We start from the raw sequence: 18,454 nt of genomic DNA, 5'->3' as shown, positions 1-18,454 counted from the left end.
GTCCCTTTGATTTTTGGATCGAAGAGGGCCGAGTTGTTGCTTTGGTGAAGAATGCGATGAATACCTTGAAGCTTTGGGATGAACTTTGGAGACTTTCCCTTGGCTTTGACGAATTCCTCAACGGCTTTGAGAGCTTTGATCCTCGAAGAGGTGGATTTAGTGCTCCATAACGCTTTTGGCGGCGTGTCCTTTTGAATTTTGGATCGAAGAGGGCCGAGCTTGCGCCTTTTATGAAGAACGCGATGAACACCTCGAAGCTTTGAGAGAAACTTTGAAGACCTTTCCTTGGCTTTGACGAATTCCTCGACGGCTTTGGGAGCTTTGATCCTTCCTCCGGCTTGGACATACGACGAAGAACGTTAACTTCATCGATTCGTCAACCAATATTGGATCATTTGTCCAAATTAGTGACTTTCGACGAAAAACGCTTCGAAGGACACGAAGAACATGAAAAAAAATACAAAGAGAGTCTAGAGACTTACCCTTGCTTGAATCCTCGATGCAACTTCGGTGTGTCAAATGAACTGGTCATGACTCCTATTTATAGGGGAGGGCGGCCTTGGCTTCCTTTTCGGATGGTGCTACGTGGATGGAAAGATTTTATAATCTTTCCTTTTCCATTGGATGCCGTTTTCCATTCTTGAAGGATTTGATTATGCACCTTCTTTTCTCGCCAAAATATTTATATTATTGCCATTTTTGGAAGATATTAATTTATATACTTCATTTATTGACAAGATCTTTATATTATTGCCTTGTTTGGAAGATATTAATTTATATACTTCATTTATTGACAAGATTAATTTATTTTGCTGCCAAATTTATTATGACTCTATTTATGCACACGTAATATTTGTACGATATCTTCCATTTTAAGCAGATTTTTGCATTAATATTTATTGTACAAAAATTAACATGGGTGCATAATTAAATATCATATATTTATTTTATTGAAATTTTATTTTCTTCCAAAATACACGATATTTAATTGATTTTAGACATATTTTTAATGTCTACAGTATTATATATTATATTAATATATATTATTTTCTTTATAAATATTTACTAATTTGATCAATCTATACATGTTATATGTAATTATATAAATGAATTACATATTATATAATATGTGCTATTTTATATATTATGTCACTCTTAAAATTTAAAAAACAATTCATTTTTTATTTCATACTTTCAACTATCTCACACATAAAAAGATATACCAAAATTTTAGTATGGGAGTATATATATATATACTGAATTAATATACCGCCTAATATATATATACCCAAATACTAAAATCAAAAATAAATTTATAATTTAAAAAAAAAAAATTTTAAAAAATATTGTTTAGCTTCAAGATCTCATTTACCTTATTGTACTTAATATTAAAAATATATTTATATTTGTATAATTTTTTCACCAATATCATTATAGTAGTATTTTAAAAAATTTAAAATATTTTTATCATTTTTTCTTATATTTATTTTAATATAATAATTAATATTCAAAAAATCATAAAAAAATAAATGGACCACCGGAGGTAGTATAATTTTGATATAAATTCATCAAATTTTTATTTTCCTTATTTATATATCATAATACTAAAAAATAAAAATAGTATCACATGATGTTTTTGTTATATATCGATATAATTTCGATATTTCAGTTAGAATTTTCCATTTCAAAAATATTTATAGAAAAGATGATAGTTAAAAAATAGTAAAAAAAATCTAAAGCTATACAACATTGGGTGTACGGACAGCGGCATGATCATCCCTATGGCTATGGATGCATCTAACGGCAGTCTCGTAGGCTGTAAAGACGACGCCATTGACGACAAAAGCTCGACCTAACGTCGTCCCTAACCCTCTCCAAAGCACACTGTACCCTTCACTCGCCACGCTTTTCCGGCAGCAATCCACCATCCCGGTGTACGGCCCCGCCGCCTGGATTCTCGTCTTCAGAACGTCCACCGGATAGCACACCAGCCAGCTGGCGGCGCCGGCGGTGCCTCCGGCGACCACCGTCGTCGTGAGCGACTCGCCGCCGTGTTTCCGGCAGCCTGGATGGAGGCGTTCCCGAAGGTACTCGTAGGCCCAGAAGTACATGCCGTGGCCCGGCGCGTCGCGGAGAACGGTGGCGGCGAGGCCGCGGAACAGGCCGCGGCTGCCGTGGGATTGGAGGATTTGGCGGAGGGCGCCGCCGGGAGACGGCGGGTGGAGCTGCTGCCGGATTTTGACGAGCTCGATTGGGGAGATGAGGGCGCTCTGAACGACGCCGGAGCCGACGCCGGCGAGGGCGACGGTGGTGTACGGAGAGGGCTCGTCTGGGGTGGAGGTCCGGGAGTTGAGGGAACGGGATAGGGTGTTGTAGGATTGGAACGTGACGGCGTTCTGTAAGCGACGGTGGGTTGTGAGAATTGACCGGAGGTCCGGGAGTAGTTGATTGAATGTGGTTTTAAGAAAATTGCGTAACAAAAGCTCTTATTGTTCTAATTTTTTGTCTAGATATTTTATCAATTTAAGTTGAAAGTAAACATTTATTGACGTATAACTTTTAAAATGTATTTTATATTTTAAATTTTAATATATAATTATTTGTATTATATTATAATTATTTTTATTAATTATATATTTTTTAAATTATCTTGTATACAATAAATATAACACCAAAGACAGAATGAACAATATTTTAATTGTAACAAAAATTAAAATTATGTGACAATATAATAGATAGGAGTATATAATTAATACTAATTATTTCGTAATTAAGGCTTTATTTAGACATAGGTGTTTAAAGAACTTTGAGATTTTGAGAATTTTTGAAAAAAATAAAAAAATAATAAAAAATTAATATTTAATTTTATATTTTGTGGGAGAAAAAATAAACTTAATATGATATTTTTAAAAAGTAAATAATATCAAATGGATAAAAATTTATTATTTATACAAAGTCTAAATAATTTAAAATAGAAATATATATAATTTGTATGTGAATATATATATATATATTTTTCATTTTTATAAGTATATTTGTAAATGTAATCAAGTCTGATTCTTTTTCCTTTTAAATGTATATATTTTTATAATTTTAGTTTTAAATTAATAACTAATTTAACTTCGAAAATATACCTGAAAGCTGATGGAAACTAAAGGGCCTAGCATTCCTCGAAAGAGACTCCCGGGACCTTCCCTGGCAACGATCTGCCGGAAAATGGCGACCGCCGATGAGCCATTTTTCGCTTGCTGCTGCCGGATTCTCACGGTGTCCAGCGGTTGTCCGACTAAAACGCCGACGCTGCCGCCGATTCCTCCGGCGACAAACTCCGTCCCCCAACTGCTTTCCAAGAACTCCGACCAGATGCTCATTCTGAATTCTGACACACCAACCCTTTCATACAACCCTTCTTCTCCTTCTCCTTGCCTGCGAAACATAAAAAATACAAAAAATCAGAAAATTGTCCAAATATAGACTCAGGAGTGTGTTTGTTAGAAAGTATGAATTTTGAGTCTTTAAATTAAAATAATGCAATGACGAGATATAAATAAGTATTTGAATTTATCCATTTTGGCTAAACACTACTTAAAAATGAATATTTTATTAAAAATAAAAAAATAAAAAAATAATTAAAAATATTTTTAAAAATTTTAGTTAATAATTAAAAAAATAGAAACAAAATGTAATAAAATAAATATTAAATAAATTATAATATTAAATATTGATTTTTGCCTTTTCATAACATCGATAAATTTAAGTTAAATGCACGAACAAAAAAATAAAAATAATTTGATAAATATTTAATTTAATATTTTTAAAGCAAAAAAATTGATAAACGATGAAAACTTGTAAAAATCTCCCAAAGAACACGCCCTCAGTTTACATATGTAAATATGTAAATATCTTAATATTAATTACCTGTTTGAACAAGGAAAAGGAGTTTCAGATTTTGCAGGAGGCGCCTTTTGGTTAAGTACTTTCGCTTAAACGAAAATTTCCAATAATGTGTCCGTTTGTTGCAGTTAATTATTGTTAAGGATCGGCTTATTTATTAATGGAATCTATTTTCAGTTATTTGTGAGAGGATTAGATTTGCAGGCGGGGCGACCTCGGCGGGAAGATGAACAGATAGCTGACACGTGGACCAATGGGAATTCGGCTGTTACAGTTGAATGTGTTGGGCCAAAAATTGGGCCTATAAATAAGGGTTGTGTAATTAGGCCCGAATGTGATGTATAACGAGCAAAATATCTTATCATCGTCTTCCTCTTTGAGGAGCTGTCTGAGTTTCAGTTGAAGCTGAGCAGCCAAAAAAATGGCGCTTTCAACGGCGAAATTGACGGAGCTTCCGCCGCACGTTCTGTCGGCATTTACTGTTCCTAGACGGAGACCGCCGCGGTTGCCTGCTGTACTTTGTGAGAGTTTCTCTTCTCCTTTCCGCTCCAATGGATTTTCCACTGCGCCTTCGGGAAGCCGGAATTTGTCTGGAGTATCTTCGTTCAATTGGATTAGAAAGTGGCCTTTGGCTCCTGCGGCGGCAGCGACGCCTCCGAAGAATGTTGCAAAAAGGTCTGAACCGAAACGCGAGACAATTCACGAAGGTACTACGGCGATTGATAGAATTGTGCTTCGGTTGCGGAATTTAGGGTTAGGATCGGACGACGAGGAGGAGGAAGGAGATTTAGGCGAGGATTCGGAGAGCGGTAGCTTGGAGTTGAATGATACGGCGGATATTGAATTTAAGGATGAAAAGCTAGGTGATTTACTGAAGAGAGATTGGGTTAGGCCGGACACTATTTTAGTGGAAGATAAGGATAGTGATTCTGCTGACTTGCTGCCATGGGAGAGGGGAGTGACAGAGGATGAGGAAATGGAGGAGAGCTGGGTAGGAGTGAAGAAGCGGGCGGTGCGAGCACCGACGTTGGCGGAGTTAACAATTGAAGATGAAGAGCTGAAAAGGTTGAGGAGAATGGGGATGACATTGAGGGAGAGGGTGAATGTACCTAAAGCTGGGATTACTGGTGAAGTTTTGGAGAAGATCCATGATAAGTGGAGGAAGTGTGAGCTAGTGAGGTTGAAGTTTCATGAAGAACTGGCCCATGATATGAAGACTGCACATGAGATAGTTGAGGTTGGTGAGTTCTTTTGTTATTTGAATAATTTAATTCCCGAGATCTTGGTTTCCCTTGGATTCAATAATTGTTCTTGATGCCTAAAGCTATGACATGGTTAATCTGATGAATCTTGGAACCATATTTTAGTGATTACTTATGCTGGAGGTCATAATCAAAGTGGAGTAGTTAAACATCATACCTTAGCAACAAGAGTATTAGTATGTAGCGCCGTGTGTTCTTAACTTGTCTGATCATAAGGGGTGATATATGATGTTGTAATGACTTGGCCGGCATGCATTAAATGAGGAAGGAAGGAAGGAAGGAAGGAAGCATAAGATTGTGTGTATTTATGCACGAGTGAGGCGTGGATACTCAATGGAGGTGGGGTGGGGTGATACATATATCTGTTCATAAGAAGAGACACATTATCATTGACAGTATTGATGATATTTCTACAATTTCAGTTTGGGATTTTGATTCCTTAAGTGGGAAATCATTTGCCATACTTTTCAATGTTTTACCCAAATATATATATAGACTATGAAAGCTCACTATCTCTTCCTTAATCAGCGGCGGACAGGTGGCCTAGTTACATGGAGGTCAGGAAGTGTTATGTTGGTGTTTAGAGGAACAAATTACGAAGGACCTATTACAAAACTTCAACAGGTGAAGAGTGAAGATGACACTCCTTTTGTTCCTGAAGTTTCCACAGCTGCTAGAGGCAGTAGAAGCCCAGTCCTTGAGAAGTCCAATCCAGTTATTGCCAAACCAGTTGAAAGCTTGACAGGAGAGGAAGCTGAATACCATAATTTATTAGATGGTCTAGGCCCGCGATTTGAAGATTGGTGGGGTACAGGAGTACTTCCTGTTGATGCTGATCAACTTCCTCAGACAATTCCTGGATACAAAACTCCTTTTAGGCTTCTTCCTTCTGGAATGCGTTCACGGCTAACAAATGCCGAGATGACCAACTTGCGAAAGCTTGGGAAATCGCTTCCTTGCCACTTTGCTCTTGGTAATCTTAAGCCACTTTATGATGTTTGACTTTTGTAATATCTGCAATGACATGTTTTCTTCTCTTTATTCTTCCAGGGCGAAATAGACATCATCAAGGTTTAGCAGCATCCATTGTCAAACTTTGGGAAAAAAGTTTGCTTGTAAAGATTGCTGTGAAACGTGGAATCCAGAACACTAACAACAAACTTATGGCTGAGGAATTGAAAGTATGTGGGTTATTTTGTAAGCTTTTTTTATCTTTCTTTTTGTGGCAAAACCTCTTTGCTATGCTATGCACCTCTATGAATGTTATGACTGTGGGTTCTCTAACAGGAATTCTTCTTTCAGCAAGTTATCCATTTATGACATCTAGCCCTTTTGGGGTCCTCAATCCATCTTTGTTGCAAATGAAAATTTACTACCGTTTTAACCTCAATTTACAACCCGAGGTTCATGAATCTCACAGTTTTCCTAAAATTCCTTAGTTGTTAATGTTCAATTATAGGACCTTATAGGTTAAGGTTTCATGAATTATGGCATGGTGAAATAATCAGGTGTTTATTTGATCCAAAACAAGCTCCCATCTTAATACCTGTTTATGGTAGTGAGGAATGTCAATATGATTTAAGTTCGGTATCATTAGCATGCAGCAATTTTTTCATGTTTTTTTAAATTCTCTTGTCTTGGTGTGTTTGTAGAGACTAACCGGCGGCGTCTTACTTCTAAGAAACAAATATTATATAGTAATGTACCGTGGAAAGGATTTTCTTCCTCCCAGTGTGGCTGCTGCATTAACAGAAAGACAGGAGATGACTGAGCAAATCCAAGATGTTGAAGAGAAAGTTAGGGTAGGACAATCTCCATCCCCTGTGGGTGAAGGGAAAGAAGCTTCGGCAGGTACATTGGCCGAGTTTTATGAAGCTCAGGCTCGATGGGGAATTGACATATCTGCTGAAGAACGTGAAAACATGAAAAAAGAGGCATCCAGAGCCGAGCGTGCCAGAGTGATCAGACGACTTGAACATAAACTGGCAATTGTAAGTGCTGAGTATATAATGCATGATGAATTGGGATTAGAGAGACATTTTCTCTTTATATTTTACTGTCGTAATGGATCATTCCTTTGGTTGATTGAGTTTCGTGCGTGATCTTGCTTAGGTTTCGATCTAAATGCAAATATAAATTACGCGCATAACTGTTTGCACTCCTAGAAATTTCCTTCAATTTCAATTTTTCATGTTTAGCTGACCCCATTGGAATTTGATTATAGAGTATTTCCTATTCAAATTGTAACTAAAATTTGTAATGGATTAGTTTAACTGAACTTTACAGACAGACTTCTTTATATCTTATTTTCAGTACCTTTTACTTGAAAGATATAAAATCTGTGAGAAAACTCATGTGATGTGATGTGATGTTTGTCTTTAGTTCTTATTACGATTCACTGACTGCATTTACAGTCTCAGGCAAAGAAACTGAAAGCGGAACGATTATTATCAAAAATAGTGGCCTCTTGGATTCCTGTAAATCCTTCAGATGACCAGGAGACAATTACAGACGAGGAAAAAGCTGTTTATCGTAGGATTGGATTAAGGATGAAAGCTTACCTTCCACTTGGTGAGTTTTTAGAACGATTATGAAACACTAGATTTGTCATCCTAAACAAAAAAACATGGCTTGTTTATTACAATCTTTCAGGCATTCGCGGCGTATTTGATGGTGTTATTGAGAATATGCATCTGCACTGGAAACACAGAGAACTTGTAAAGTTGATATCAAAGGAAAAAGAACTTTCTCTTGCGGAAGAAACTGCTAGACTCTTGGAATATGAGAGTGGAGGGATACTAGTGGCAGTCGAAAGGGTTCCTAAAGGTCATATCTTGATTTACTATCGTGGAAAGAATTATCGACGACCTATTGCTTTGAGACCAAGAAACCTTCTGACAAAGGCAAAAGCACTGAAGCGGAGGGTGGCTTTGCAGCGATATGAAGTTAGTCATCTTTTACGTCTCGCCTTTACTATGTCAATAATCTGCAATATTATGAAGCCTTTGTTCATTCATTTGTAAATGTAGGCTCACATTAATAAGTTTGACACTGTTTTGCAGGCTCTCAGTGAGCACATATCCGAGCTGGAGAAATCCATTGCGCAAACAAAGCAAGAAATTGTAAGTTGTAGATCTACCTTACTTTTATTATCTATGTCGACAGTATGTTCTACTTATTGCATCTCTTATCCAATTTTCCGAAAAGAATTCTGCTTCTTTGAGGTGTTTTGCCAAAGGGCGAAATCTAGGGGAGGGTAAAAGAATCGAATCGAACCACTAAACTGAACCGAACCGAATTTTCAGTTAGCCGAGCATATTCAGTTCGAGTATAAATATTGCATATTTGATATTTGTTCGGTTTGGTTACCGAATCGAATATATTTATATTGTTATATTTAAAATTTATATTAATAATTATATTCGGTTCAGATAGTTGAAATATTTGCAAATATTTTTATTTAATTAAAATTTTAATATATTTTTTTTATCAATTTCGGTTCCGTTTGAGTTATTTGCAAATATTTTGATTAACCGATAATTTCGGTTCGGATTGGGTTCGCGTTTTCAAATATTTGTTCGGTTCGATTCGGATATCAAATAGATGCATCTATGTATAACAGAACCGTGCCCACCCCTACCGAAATCGTATCAAAACTTTGTATTCTTGGGTGTTTTCTGGTTAATGAACCCATTGTTGCCATCTGAATAGAATTTATCTTCCTAATGCTCCTATTTCTCCTAATGACCACTTTTTATGATCTAATGAAGTATTTATTCTCTCGACATCTTTTGAAGAAATATGTCAACAAGAAATTGCCTTTTACTTAAGAGAATTCTTGACCTTTGTAGGTCATTTGAGTTGTTGATGCTACTATGGTACTTTTATACTTGAAAATGTTATTCTGAATCGTATCAGTTCTCTCAGGAAAATCCCGAAAAGTTGGAGAGCAACAACAAGCTTCAGAACACAGAGGGCCATGCCGGGTTTAGTGAAGTAAGTCTTCAAAGTTCATTCAAGAATCCGTAATTGTTTTACCATATACATATTTAAAACAAGACGCGATGATGATTGATCGATAGCTAAATGAATTTTCTATCACCTTCGCTCATTGTACAGAGCGAAGATGAAGTATCAGACGAAGATGAAGATGAAGATGACTGGAATGATGGCGAAGATTCTGAATTCTCGACCCTCGAAGAATCTGAATCTGAATCATCTGATTCTCCATTGCATAAATTCCGGTAACCAGAATAAGCCGGCTGGTATTAACTCTCTTAACTGGATATAGAAGCAGAGTTCTGAAATGTTAAATTACGGTTTTAGAATGCGTTACTGTACAGTAGTCATTTGTTTGCACACAAATTTACCACAATGTTTTATGCATATCAAGTAGCATGATTATGTTTTCTCCAGTTAGTGCAGCAGAAGAAGCCAGGAGAAGTATGTAAAGAAAACCAACGTGACCAAAGCATTAATTAGAAGTTGCCCGAAATGTATAACTTCAGATCGGATACCGTCGAACCGGGAAATAATAGTTGTATCTACAACAATGTTCTCACCAAAGAAAGTGTGTCACTGACGAAGCATTTGTTGCAGCTGAAGAACCTGATTCCTTTGTTCGACGGGAAGCATATTGATCTGTTCCGGTGTGAGGCTCATGACTTGCTGCAATAACGCCTTCTCCATTTCAGGGGTCAACTGTGGACAATGAAAAAGAAAGATGACTTGCCAATTCCGGTGAAGATACCGATCAAGTAGAACAATAGTATGGATTAGGATAAACTACCGGTGGTTGTCGAGGAGGTTGATTGCTGGGACCTGCCTGGCTAAAGGGTGGTCCGGGAAGCTGACCCATAGTATTGTCGGGTAGGTTAGGTGGCCGATTGGAGCCTCTCTCAGGTTGCTTAGAGCTTCCTACTTGATTGAAATCCATTCCCACTTGAGAACCTCCTGCCTAGAAGCCACAAGAATAGGTATGCTTCAATAAAACCTTTAATTGACCTACTTCGTCGATAAAGATTATTCGATCCAAGAATCACATCATAACAAAGCCGCAAACCTGGTAATGCGACTGAGGCAAGCTCTGATTAGGAACCTGTGGAAATGAAGGTCCCATGGTAGGAGGCGGCTTTGTACCTGGCTGAAATTCGAAAGTTTTTTTTTAACAATTTTTGCATAAAAAAACTGAAAAAAAAAAAAAAAAAAACCAAGAAGCCAGAGGATTCAGCTACACACATGAAACATGTGCTGTGAAGGATGAAGCTGCTGTCCGCCGGGGTGCTGAAAACCTAAATTTTGACCCATCAGCTGGTGCGGAAATCCTTGAATTGGTGGTCTAGGTTGTGGCGGTAGGGGGGGCTGTAGTTGCGGTTGTTGCTGCAGGGGCATGTACTGACTGCTCGTATTCTGCATAGATTGCTGCTGTTGTGGGGGCAGTGAAGGGACGGGAAGCTGGTGAAGTGGCGCAGGCTGTGATGGAATATGCTGAGGCAATTGCGTCAAATTAGGAACTTGAGAGGACGACTGTGGTGTCGAAGGGGGACCATGATGCGCCTTAGGTTGCTGCTGCATTGGTGGTTGTTGTAATGGATGTGATGGGACGGCCGGGGTTTGAGCATTAGGGGGGATAGTATGTTGTGACTGGGAATTTGATGACATGGCTTGGTTTGGTTGCGGCGCCTTCAACTGGTTTTGAGCTGATTGACCAGGAAATGATGACGGAGCATGAATCTTCGGCTGCTGAGTTGATGCAGCTGAGGGCTGAGGATTTTGCGATGCTGCTGCTGAAATCACAGGTGGCTAACAAAAGTGAAATAATCAGACAACCATTTTTAGGAAATAGACGAGAAGAATGAGTGGGAAAATAGCGCATACTGCTTTCGGGGGCTGCACCATTCCAAGCATAATCTGTGCCTATTGAAGAAAATGAGAGAATAAAATGTTTGATAGAAGTCCCATTTTTCCCAATAATATAGAAACTTCATCAGCAAAATATAATATAGCAACAAACAACGCAGTTGTCTTGTAGTTGAAATCTAGTGCTCTAGTTTTAGAAGAAAGCGAAAAATTCAAAATTTTGAGAAGTATACATCAAATAGAATGTTAGATGTTGCAGAACATGCAATACAGTTCAAAAGGACAGACTCAAAAGGCTATGTTTACTTGGAGTTCGGTTTCGATTTCTTTACTATCCAACTCCTCACAAATTCCTAAAATTAATATTATATCACATCAAAGCCATTATTCAAACCAAAATTCAAAAGCAACACACAAAACCAAATCCCATTTCTGCCTTCAGAGACACAAAAAGATCCTCAAACATACATAATAGGAAAATTCTTGTACAAAATGAATATAACAATACATCTATCCACAATCATTAACACACATGCTTACACATATACTGATATTAGATACTCTAGAAATTACTTATCAATCATTATGCAATATTTAACATAAAAACATACAAAATTCAAGAAACAATAAAACATAAACTCTATTCACAGAAAATGTAATGTAACAAAGCATACATGCTGTTTGCTAGACTGTAAAACTTCTAGTTTTTGTATTGGCTTGACTGCATATGTATACAATATTAATGTTCTCTGTCATTGTGCATATAGAAAGACAGAGTTTCTTTTCTTTCCTCACAACGGAATGAAGTCAACAATGAGCCTTAATAGGTTAGCTTTATCAACATGAAATTTGCGGCGCTTTAAAATGTTTGAGACACAAAAGATCAGTTTGAAGATTAATTCCCAATCAGCCAAAGGGTCTAGTGAAGAGAAGGGAGCAATCAAACTTTGAGCTCAACCGAGAGAAATCATACAGAAAATTGATTAATCTGTTGTGTTTGGAAACAGGTTTCACAAAATTGATCAAAAATCCAGACTATTCAAATCCCTATAAATTTTGCTTGCTGACGCAATATCCTAACAACTATTATCAGTAAAATAGCAGAGAGTATCCCTAGAGGGATGCTGTCAAATACACAGAACTAACTAAACTCTACATTTTGATATAACTTTCCCATGTATTGCAGGACATTAGTGTTGCACTTAAGAACTCTAGTCGATTCAAGCAGTGAAATTTGGGTTTTTTTTAAGTCTGCTAGGTTATGGCAGCTGAAAAAATATTGCAGACACTAAAGTCACAAGTCAATATAATCTAATTAATTCAAGAAAAACCTAAGAAGAAACTAGAAAATAGCTCCAGCGCAGCAGAATTTGGAAAATGAAAACCAAAGATTCCGAGAGATTAAGTGTAATTCAAAACCAAAGATAATTAGTTCAAGGAACACAAGAGAAAACTGATGTACAAACAAACCTGAAAAAGAGCTTTGGTCAAATTTGGATTCTGAATAAGGATTTGCCTAGCTTGCTCTTTATTCTGTTCTATCAATGCCTGCACACGAAAATTCAGTACTCAAGCTTCAAATTTTCGACATATATAACCTAGAAAAATGCAAATAAAGACAACAGTAATTAAATGTGTGTTGAATCGAACGCCATAACCAACACCTTACCTTCATCTGAGACATGATATCGTAGAGCTGATTTTTGGACATGCCGGCGAGACTCGACGGTACTCCGTCGCTGGCTACTTGCTTTCCCGCCATACGTTTGTCGTCGTCCCCAAGCCGAATGAATCGAACACTTGCAGAATCGACGACCGTAGGACGCGCGATCGAAGGAAGTGAAATTGTTCGGTCTAGGGCTTATTTGGGTTAATAAATATTGTGAAGACGAAGATAGATTATTATGGGCTGGGCCTAATAATGGGCCTTTTCAAACCAAACCCATTTAAGGCCCAAAACGGGTCGGGTCTCGATCGAGTATATATAAGCGCCGAGGGTGTTTCTATCCCCCTCCCTTGGGCGGTGGTGGTTTGGTGGAGATTGTGATAATCTACGGCAAACCCCATTAAACGAGACTACGGTAGTTCACGCGCCGCCGCGTATGGCGTTTATGTTGCTCTCAATTTCTATACCTGATCCCATGCCGCCGGCGGTGTTATTTCCGAGCTCTGCTTCTGCGACTTCGACCGCATCCACATCTTTTGCAGCCTCTTATTCGATGTCCTCTTCTCTGGTGCCGCCGCCAGCGAATGGTTTACTGAGGACTCGAGCTGAAAAGTTGACTCGTGGCCGACGGAAATCGTGGATTGTGCGTATGGCTCCCGAAGAAGAGAAGATGACTCGCCGCTCGCCTCTCGATTTTCCTATCGTAAGTTTGTCCACTTCCTCCTCTCCCAAACAGGTTTTGCTGTGTATTTGAGTAGTGCAATTTTAGGTCACAATTATCAATTGTGTAAGGAATCAATCCTTTGAATTTCTGAAATTATTTGCTAATTAGTTTGAATCTGTTTCGTTTGAGGAGACCGTAGATATGATAAGCACAAAACTGTCTTAAGAAACTTTAAGGAAGGAAGTGCAAGGCAGTCGTTAGAAACACCTAATGAAGTTCTATGTGGAAGGTTGATAAACTGAATTGAAGTTAATTTGTTTTTTCTTCAAATTACTCAAAACCCCATGCTTGAAGGAAAACTGATTCTAGTAGCTCCATTAGCTATGTATCTGATTTCCAGTTGATCTTGATTATGCCACTTCCTATGGTTTCACCGAGGCCATCGAGTACATGATATGTGGAAAATTGCAATTCAGGTTCTAAATGTTCTTTCATCAATTTGTTGCTTGACTTCTCACCTACTGATTATTGAGGATTCACTTTCCTTAATTCAAAGTACTGCAAAGTTTCCCAACGAATGAATTTTCTGCCTGCAAAGTTAGATACCAATCCATGTTCAATCACACAATTTGTTGCACAAAATGCTGAACGAACAGGAAGAAAACCTGGTGTGTAATCTAAATATGAGCTGACTTATGTTTTATTCAGGAATGGGAAAGACCGAAGCCAGGAAGGAGACCCGACATCATGCCCCAATTCAGCCCGATGAAAACCCCATTACCACCACCAATGCCGGCAGATCCTCCACCCGAAGAAGACGAAGAAGAAGAGGAAGAGGAGAAGAAAGAGGAAGAAGAGGAGGATCCCAATAAGGAAGATCCCGAAAAGAAAAATCCGTAGGCATTAAGGTTCGTTTTTTGAACACTTCTCGTTGCTCTAATTATGTAATAGCAGTTGAAAAAAGGCACAGCCAATTTCGACTCTAACAACAGATTCTTGTGTTTTGCTACAGGGCTAGAATGTTCTGCAGCATCCCGACTATTTTGTAGGCGATATAACCTTTGTTTGCTCGTTTTTGCGAGTAATATTATTCATGTTTGAGATATGCTGTTATGTTATGCTTGTTTACTTATCATTGCCCCACGGCAATGCCGAAAAGAAAATCTTCTAAACTCAGGGTTATTACATGGTTGTGTATGCGGTGCTATTGTTACGACGGAGTTTAGAGTGCTAAATGTTTAGCTTTTAGCACTCTACCGCCACCATAGCTGGATTGGTTATGGTGCCGATTAGCTGATTAGTTCAAGTCGGCACCACACAGTAGTAGCCAATCGGGCTGATTGTTATATTCAATATTGATTTTATCTAAAAAAAAATTAAAGAAAAATAAGTCACACAGAAACTGGTTTTGACCAATTATGGGGGCTGAATTTGTTTTCTTGTTGTATTATTTTATTAAACTAGCGGATTTTCACTTTATCAATATATAATAATATTATATATATATATATATTTAATAATGTGATGTAATTTGTCTTGTCAAATTTATTCAGCACTAAAAAAATAAAGGGTGTAATTCTTTTGTTCAAGTTTTTTTAAATTTTATTATTTGTAGTCGGTAGAATATTATTTTTTTTTATAAAATATTTTCTTAAATACTATTTTAATAATTTAAATTAATTTTTTTTAAAATTCAACAAGAAAAAGGTCACGAATTTAATTATCATAAAAAATTGTAGGTTGTGTTTTTTTCTTCAAAGAAAAAATCATATTAATCAATTATTTTTGTATATTATATTATAAATTTATTTTATACTTAAAATATCAGATTGTACCTTTTCACTATATTAAAAAAATTATTAAGAAAAAAAAAACACACTATATTTTTCATTGGATGCTGACAAAATGATAAATTGATTAAAATTTTATTGAATGGAACTTGATGGATATTTGTGTATGATACTAAAAACTAAAAGTTGTTTACAAATGGTATCATTTTGATTTTTTTCTTAATTGTTTTTGAACACGTACACTTTTTAAGGCGGTTCACTTTGCCACGCTGTTAATGGTATCATTTTGATTTAGTCGCTAATTTTGAATTCAGACTTTTCCCCCTCTTCTATCATTCTGTGGCGGTGGCGGAGGAGGAGGCGGACGATACGCCGGAATCCGATGGGAATTCTCACGCAGAGACTGAACCAAATCCACGAACGCTTGAACGACGTATTTGTGGGAATACTTGCTGTTCAGATCCATATAACAACGTAATAGCTCCTCCAGATACTCCCAATCCACTTTTCCGTGCTGCTCTATATGCGCCTCCACCATCGCCTCCATCGATTGCCTGAAATCCTCGTACGGTGCACGCGATTGCCTCAAAAGGACGAGGAAATCGTCCAGATACTTCGAGTCCTTCTCGACTCCTCCCTCCGACTCCGCCGAGCGGAATTCCTTTGTTGCGTAGGCCGCGGAAGAGCGTGTCTCGCCGACGAGTAGTCGGCTGGACGAACCGGAGGCGACGAAGAATCTGTCGGAGGGGCGGAGGTTTTCCGGCGGAGGAGGTTTCAGAGTCATCGGCGAATCGAGCAGGTACGCCTTCGTTTCATTTCTCCTTTCTTCTTGGTAAAGCGATTGGAAGTTTTCGAATAGGAACTGGTCTATGTCAGATAACGTTGCGGCGTCGCTCTCCCTTCCTCTAACGGCTAAGGACGCCGTTCGGATGTGGCTGCACGCCTGAAACCGAATCTGTTTGCGTATAATCTTGAATTTTGAGATGCATTCCTGAAGCGATTTCCGAATTTGCTTTTGCATTTTTTTCATCAAGAACGACAACATTTCACATTCCAACACAATTTGCCAGAGACTTTTACAAGTCTTAGCACGATTTATAATCTATCTTCAATCCGCAACGTAGTAGAGAAAACAGATAAGCATGTCATTAAAACCGTGGAAGAAAAAATGCACCAAATAATCTACATTAGATAAGTAACTAATTAATGTGACGTTATTCAGTGCATTTAAAAGCATCATCCCTGGCTTTACTTTTTCCTTTTAGGTAAAAAGAGGTTGTGGTCAATATCTCGAACAGACCTTTTCACCAGATTATAGTTGATTAAAGGAATTCAATTTTCTTTTCCCAATAGGATTGCTGATACCATAAAGTATTGCTATTTTCATTTATCTGGTGGTCTAACTATCATCCAATTGATGAATTCTTACAATAATTGCTATTTGTTTTATCAGGTACATATGATCTGGTTCAAATTATGGCTTTGAATTCCGGTAATCATAGTTGGATTATGGAGTCAGACAAAAGGTTCTTAAACAGGTAACACAAATCACTTATTTCTGTTTACTTAATGATACGAAGATTCCGACAATATTATCATCATGGTTGGTGAATTCCTATCTCTCTTGCTCTTATATTTTATAGCTTCACAGTGTTAGATCTTATATTATATAAATCTAGAATTTGGTAGACACATGGGTACAATTCATTAGAACATATAATGCTATCGAGAATAATACAATTCACTCCCAATATCAGACATTTGTTGCCTGATCTTGGAGCATGAGTATCTCTCTAAGAAGGTTTTTAGCCTGAGGTTCTGTCATGCACAAAACCTGGGGATTGATATGCAAATAGAAGACTCGAATTCTAGTTAGTTTGTTTAAACGAGTAGAAATACTCGTTCAAAATGAAAGTATTGTTCTAGGAAACAGTATTTTATTTTGGAGAATATATATGATAAAAGGAGTGGCATTAGATTAGATCTTGAAGAGAAACACACAGAAAAACATAAACTGACAGTCGTGAGAATTAAGAAAACTGATAGTCTAGGAAAAGGGCAGCCCCTAAAAAGCTGAACAAAACCAAGAAATTAAGACATGTTTGGTTGGATGAATTTGGATTTAAGGGTGGATTTGAAATGAATTATTTAGTATTTAGAAATACTTAATAATTAAAACTCATCTCCTGTTACATGAAATATTTGAAATGACTCATTATAAATAGTATTTGAAATATTAGAAAGATGTGAATTTGAAATCCATAACCAGCTTTGAAGATTTGAAATTGTTGTCAAACGAACCTTATAAATTTGATGAAGTCATTCGAATATCTTTTATCTATTGAATCAATTCACAATATCATTTATGTTTATTTATATGCCATATTTCCATGTATTTATTTATAGTTCCATTTCTCTTTCATTTTAATTTTGCTTTCACTGCTCAAGTCTCAGTTTAAATATAAGTAATAATTCAAATCAAGTTATTATACCTTTTCATATCTCCATTCTATGATTATGGCTTATGCATTTTGATCTCATTTCGACTATTAGCGGTGGAAATGATAGAGTGATTGATAAAGGGAAAAGGCAGATAACTATATTCAAAGAATAACCAAAACACAGGAATAATTCCTGTTTTCTTCAATTCCAAAAGATGACTTAGAAAACTCTTATAGCAATATTTAAGAGACTTATAAATGGGCCGGACTAGCCCACAAGACCAATCAAAAGAAATAACTAATAAGATGGCATAATACTAAAGAAAAGCTCAAAATGGAAGGATCCCTTAGCTAGCCTTGATTAAACCACCGGTGGCTGATCTGCTCGACACCGCCAAATTTCTCTGGTATCAGAAATTAATGAGTTGCAGAATATTGATATTTGTAAGTGGCTCACAAGAGAAAGATCTCATAAGTATTTTTGGGTCGGAATACAAAAAATATAGATTTCCACATAGTTTACGGCCTATCTACAAATAGAACTGCTAACGAGCTAAGCTGAGCCGAATCAAATAAGTGTTCGTAAATGTTTGTGAACAAAGTTTGTGTTCGTTCGTTAAGGTTTTGAGCTCGTTCATAATGTTCAAGCTCGGCTCGTTAAGAAATTTTGTTGTTTGAGTATGTATTTGTGTTCGGTTCGATTAAGCTCGTTCGAGTTTGTTTGAGCTTGTTTGTCTCATTATTTTTTTTAAAAAAATTTATATATAAATTAAAAAAAATTAAAATTATTTTATTTATATATTTTAAATTAATATTTTATTTATTTATAAATTATAATTTTATATGTATATATAATATTTATAATAAATATATTATTT

General features: G+C 36.8%; 5 protein-coding genes across 5 annotated transcripts; 2 read left to right on the top strand and 3 right to left on the bottom strand.

Annotated features, from left to right (window-relative positions):
- Positions 1-1,739: 1,739 nt before the first annotated feature.
- LOC127263121 (mitochondrial arginine transporter BAC2) lies at positions 1,740-3,424 on the bottom strand. The gene is made up of 2 exons (XM_051292085.1): positions 3,135-3,424; positions 1,740-2,396 (listed from the first exon to the last, which is right to left on the bottom strand). The coding sequence occupies exons 1-2, from the start codon at positions 3,369-3,371 to the stop codon at positions 1,740-1,742; spliced, it is 894 nt and encodes a 297-aa protein (XP_051148042.1). The 5' UTR covers positions 3,372-3,424.
- Positions 3,425-4,245: 821 nt separating this feature from the next.
- LOC127262946 (CRM-domain containing factor CFM3A, chloroplastic/mitochondrial) lies at positions 4,246-9,438 on the top strand. Its single transcript, XM_051291817.1, has 9 exons — positions 4,246-5,131; positions 5,685-6,129; positions 6,207-6,337; positions 6,809-7,147; positions 7,571-7,727; positions 7,809-8,101; positions 8,219-8,278; positions 9,084-9,152; positions 9,276-9,438. Exons 1-9 carry the CDS (start codon positions 4,316-4,318, stop codon positions 9,402-9,404), a joined length of 2,439 nt encoding a protein of 812 aa, XP_051147774.1. The 5' UTR covers positions 4,246-4,315; the 3' UTR covers positions 9,405-9,438.
- Positions 9,439-9,600: 162 nt separating this feature from the next.
- LOC127262947 (cleavage stimulating factor 64) lies at positions 9,601-12,869 on the bottom strand. The gene is made up of 7 exons (XM_051291818.1): positions 12,685-12,869; positions 12,486-12,563; positions 11,034-11,072; positions 10,395-10,958; positions 10,219-10,299; positions 9,946-10,113; positions 9,601-9,857 (listed from the first exon to the last, which is right to left on the bottom strand). The coding sequence occupies exons 1-7, from the start codon at positions 12,775-12,777 to the stop codon at positions 9,732-9,734; spliced, it is 1,149 nt and encodes a 382-aa protein (XP_051147775.1). The 5' UTR covers positions 12,778-12,869; the 3' UTR covers positions 9,601-9,731.
- A 159-nt stretch (positions 12,870-13,028) lies between these two features.
- LOC127262950 (uncharacterized) lies at positions 13,029-14,530 on the top strand. The gene is made up of 3 exons (XM_051291822.1): positions 13,029-13,384; positions 14,054-14,253; positions 14,358-14,530. The coding sequence occupies exons 1-2, from the start codon at positions 13,118-13,120 to the stop codon at positions 14,243-14,245; spliced, it is 459 nt and encodes a 152-aa protein (XP_051147779.1). The 5' UTR covers positions 13,029-13,117; the 3' UTR covers positions 14,246-14,253; positions 14,358-14,530.
- A 789-nt stretch (positions 14,531-15,319) lies between these two features.
- On the bottom strand, positions 15,320-16,180 carry LOC127262906 (transcription repressor OFP14). The gene has a single exon (XM_051291772.1). It carries the CDS (start codon positions 16,178-16,180, stop codon positions 15,446-15,448), a length of 735 nt encoding a protein of 244 aa, XP_051147729.1. The 3' UTR covers positions 15,320-15,445.
- Positions 16,181-18,454: the final 2,274 nt, after the last annotated feature.

Source organism: Andrographis paniculata, unplaced genomic scaffold (genome assembly GCF_009805555.1).
Source record: "Andrographis paniculata isolate CXL003 unplaced genomic scaffold, ASM980555v1 Contig66END, whole genome shotgun sequence".
NCBI lineage: Eukaryota > Viridiplantae > Streptophyta > Magnoliopsida > Lamiales > Acanthaceae > Andrographis > Andrographis paniculata.
The sequence above is the reverse complement of the archived record's forward strand: the minus strand, read 5'-3'. Positions and strand labels throughout refer to the sequence as shown.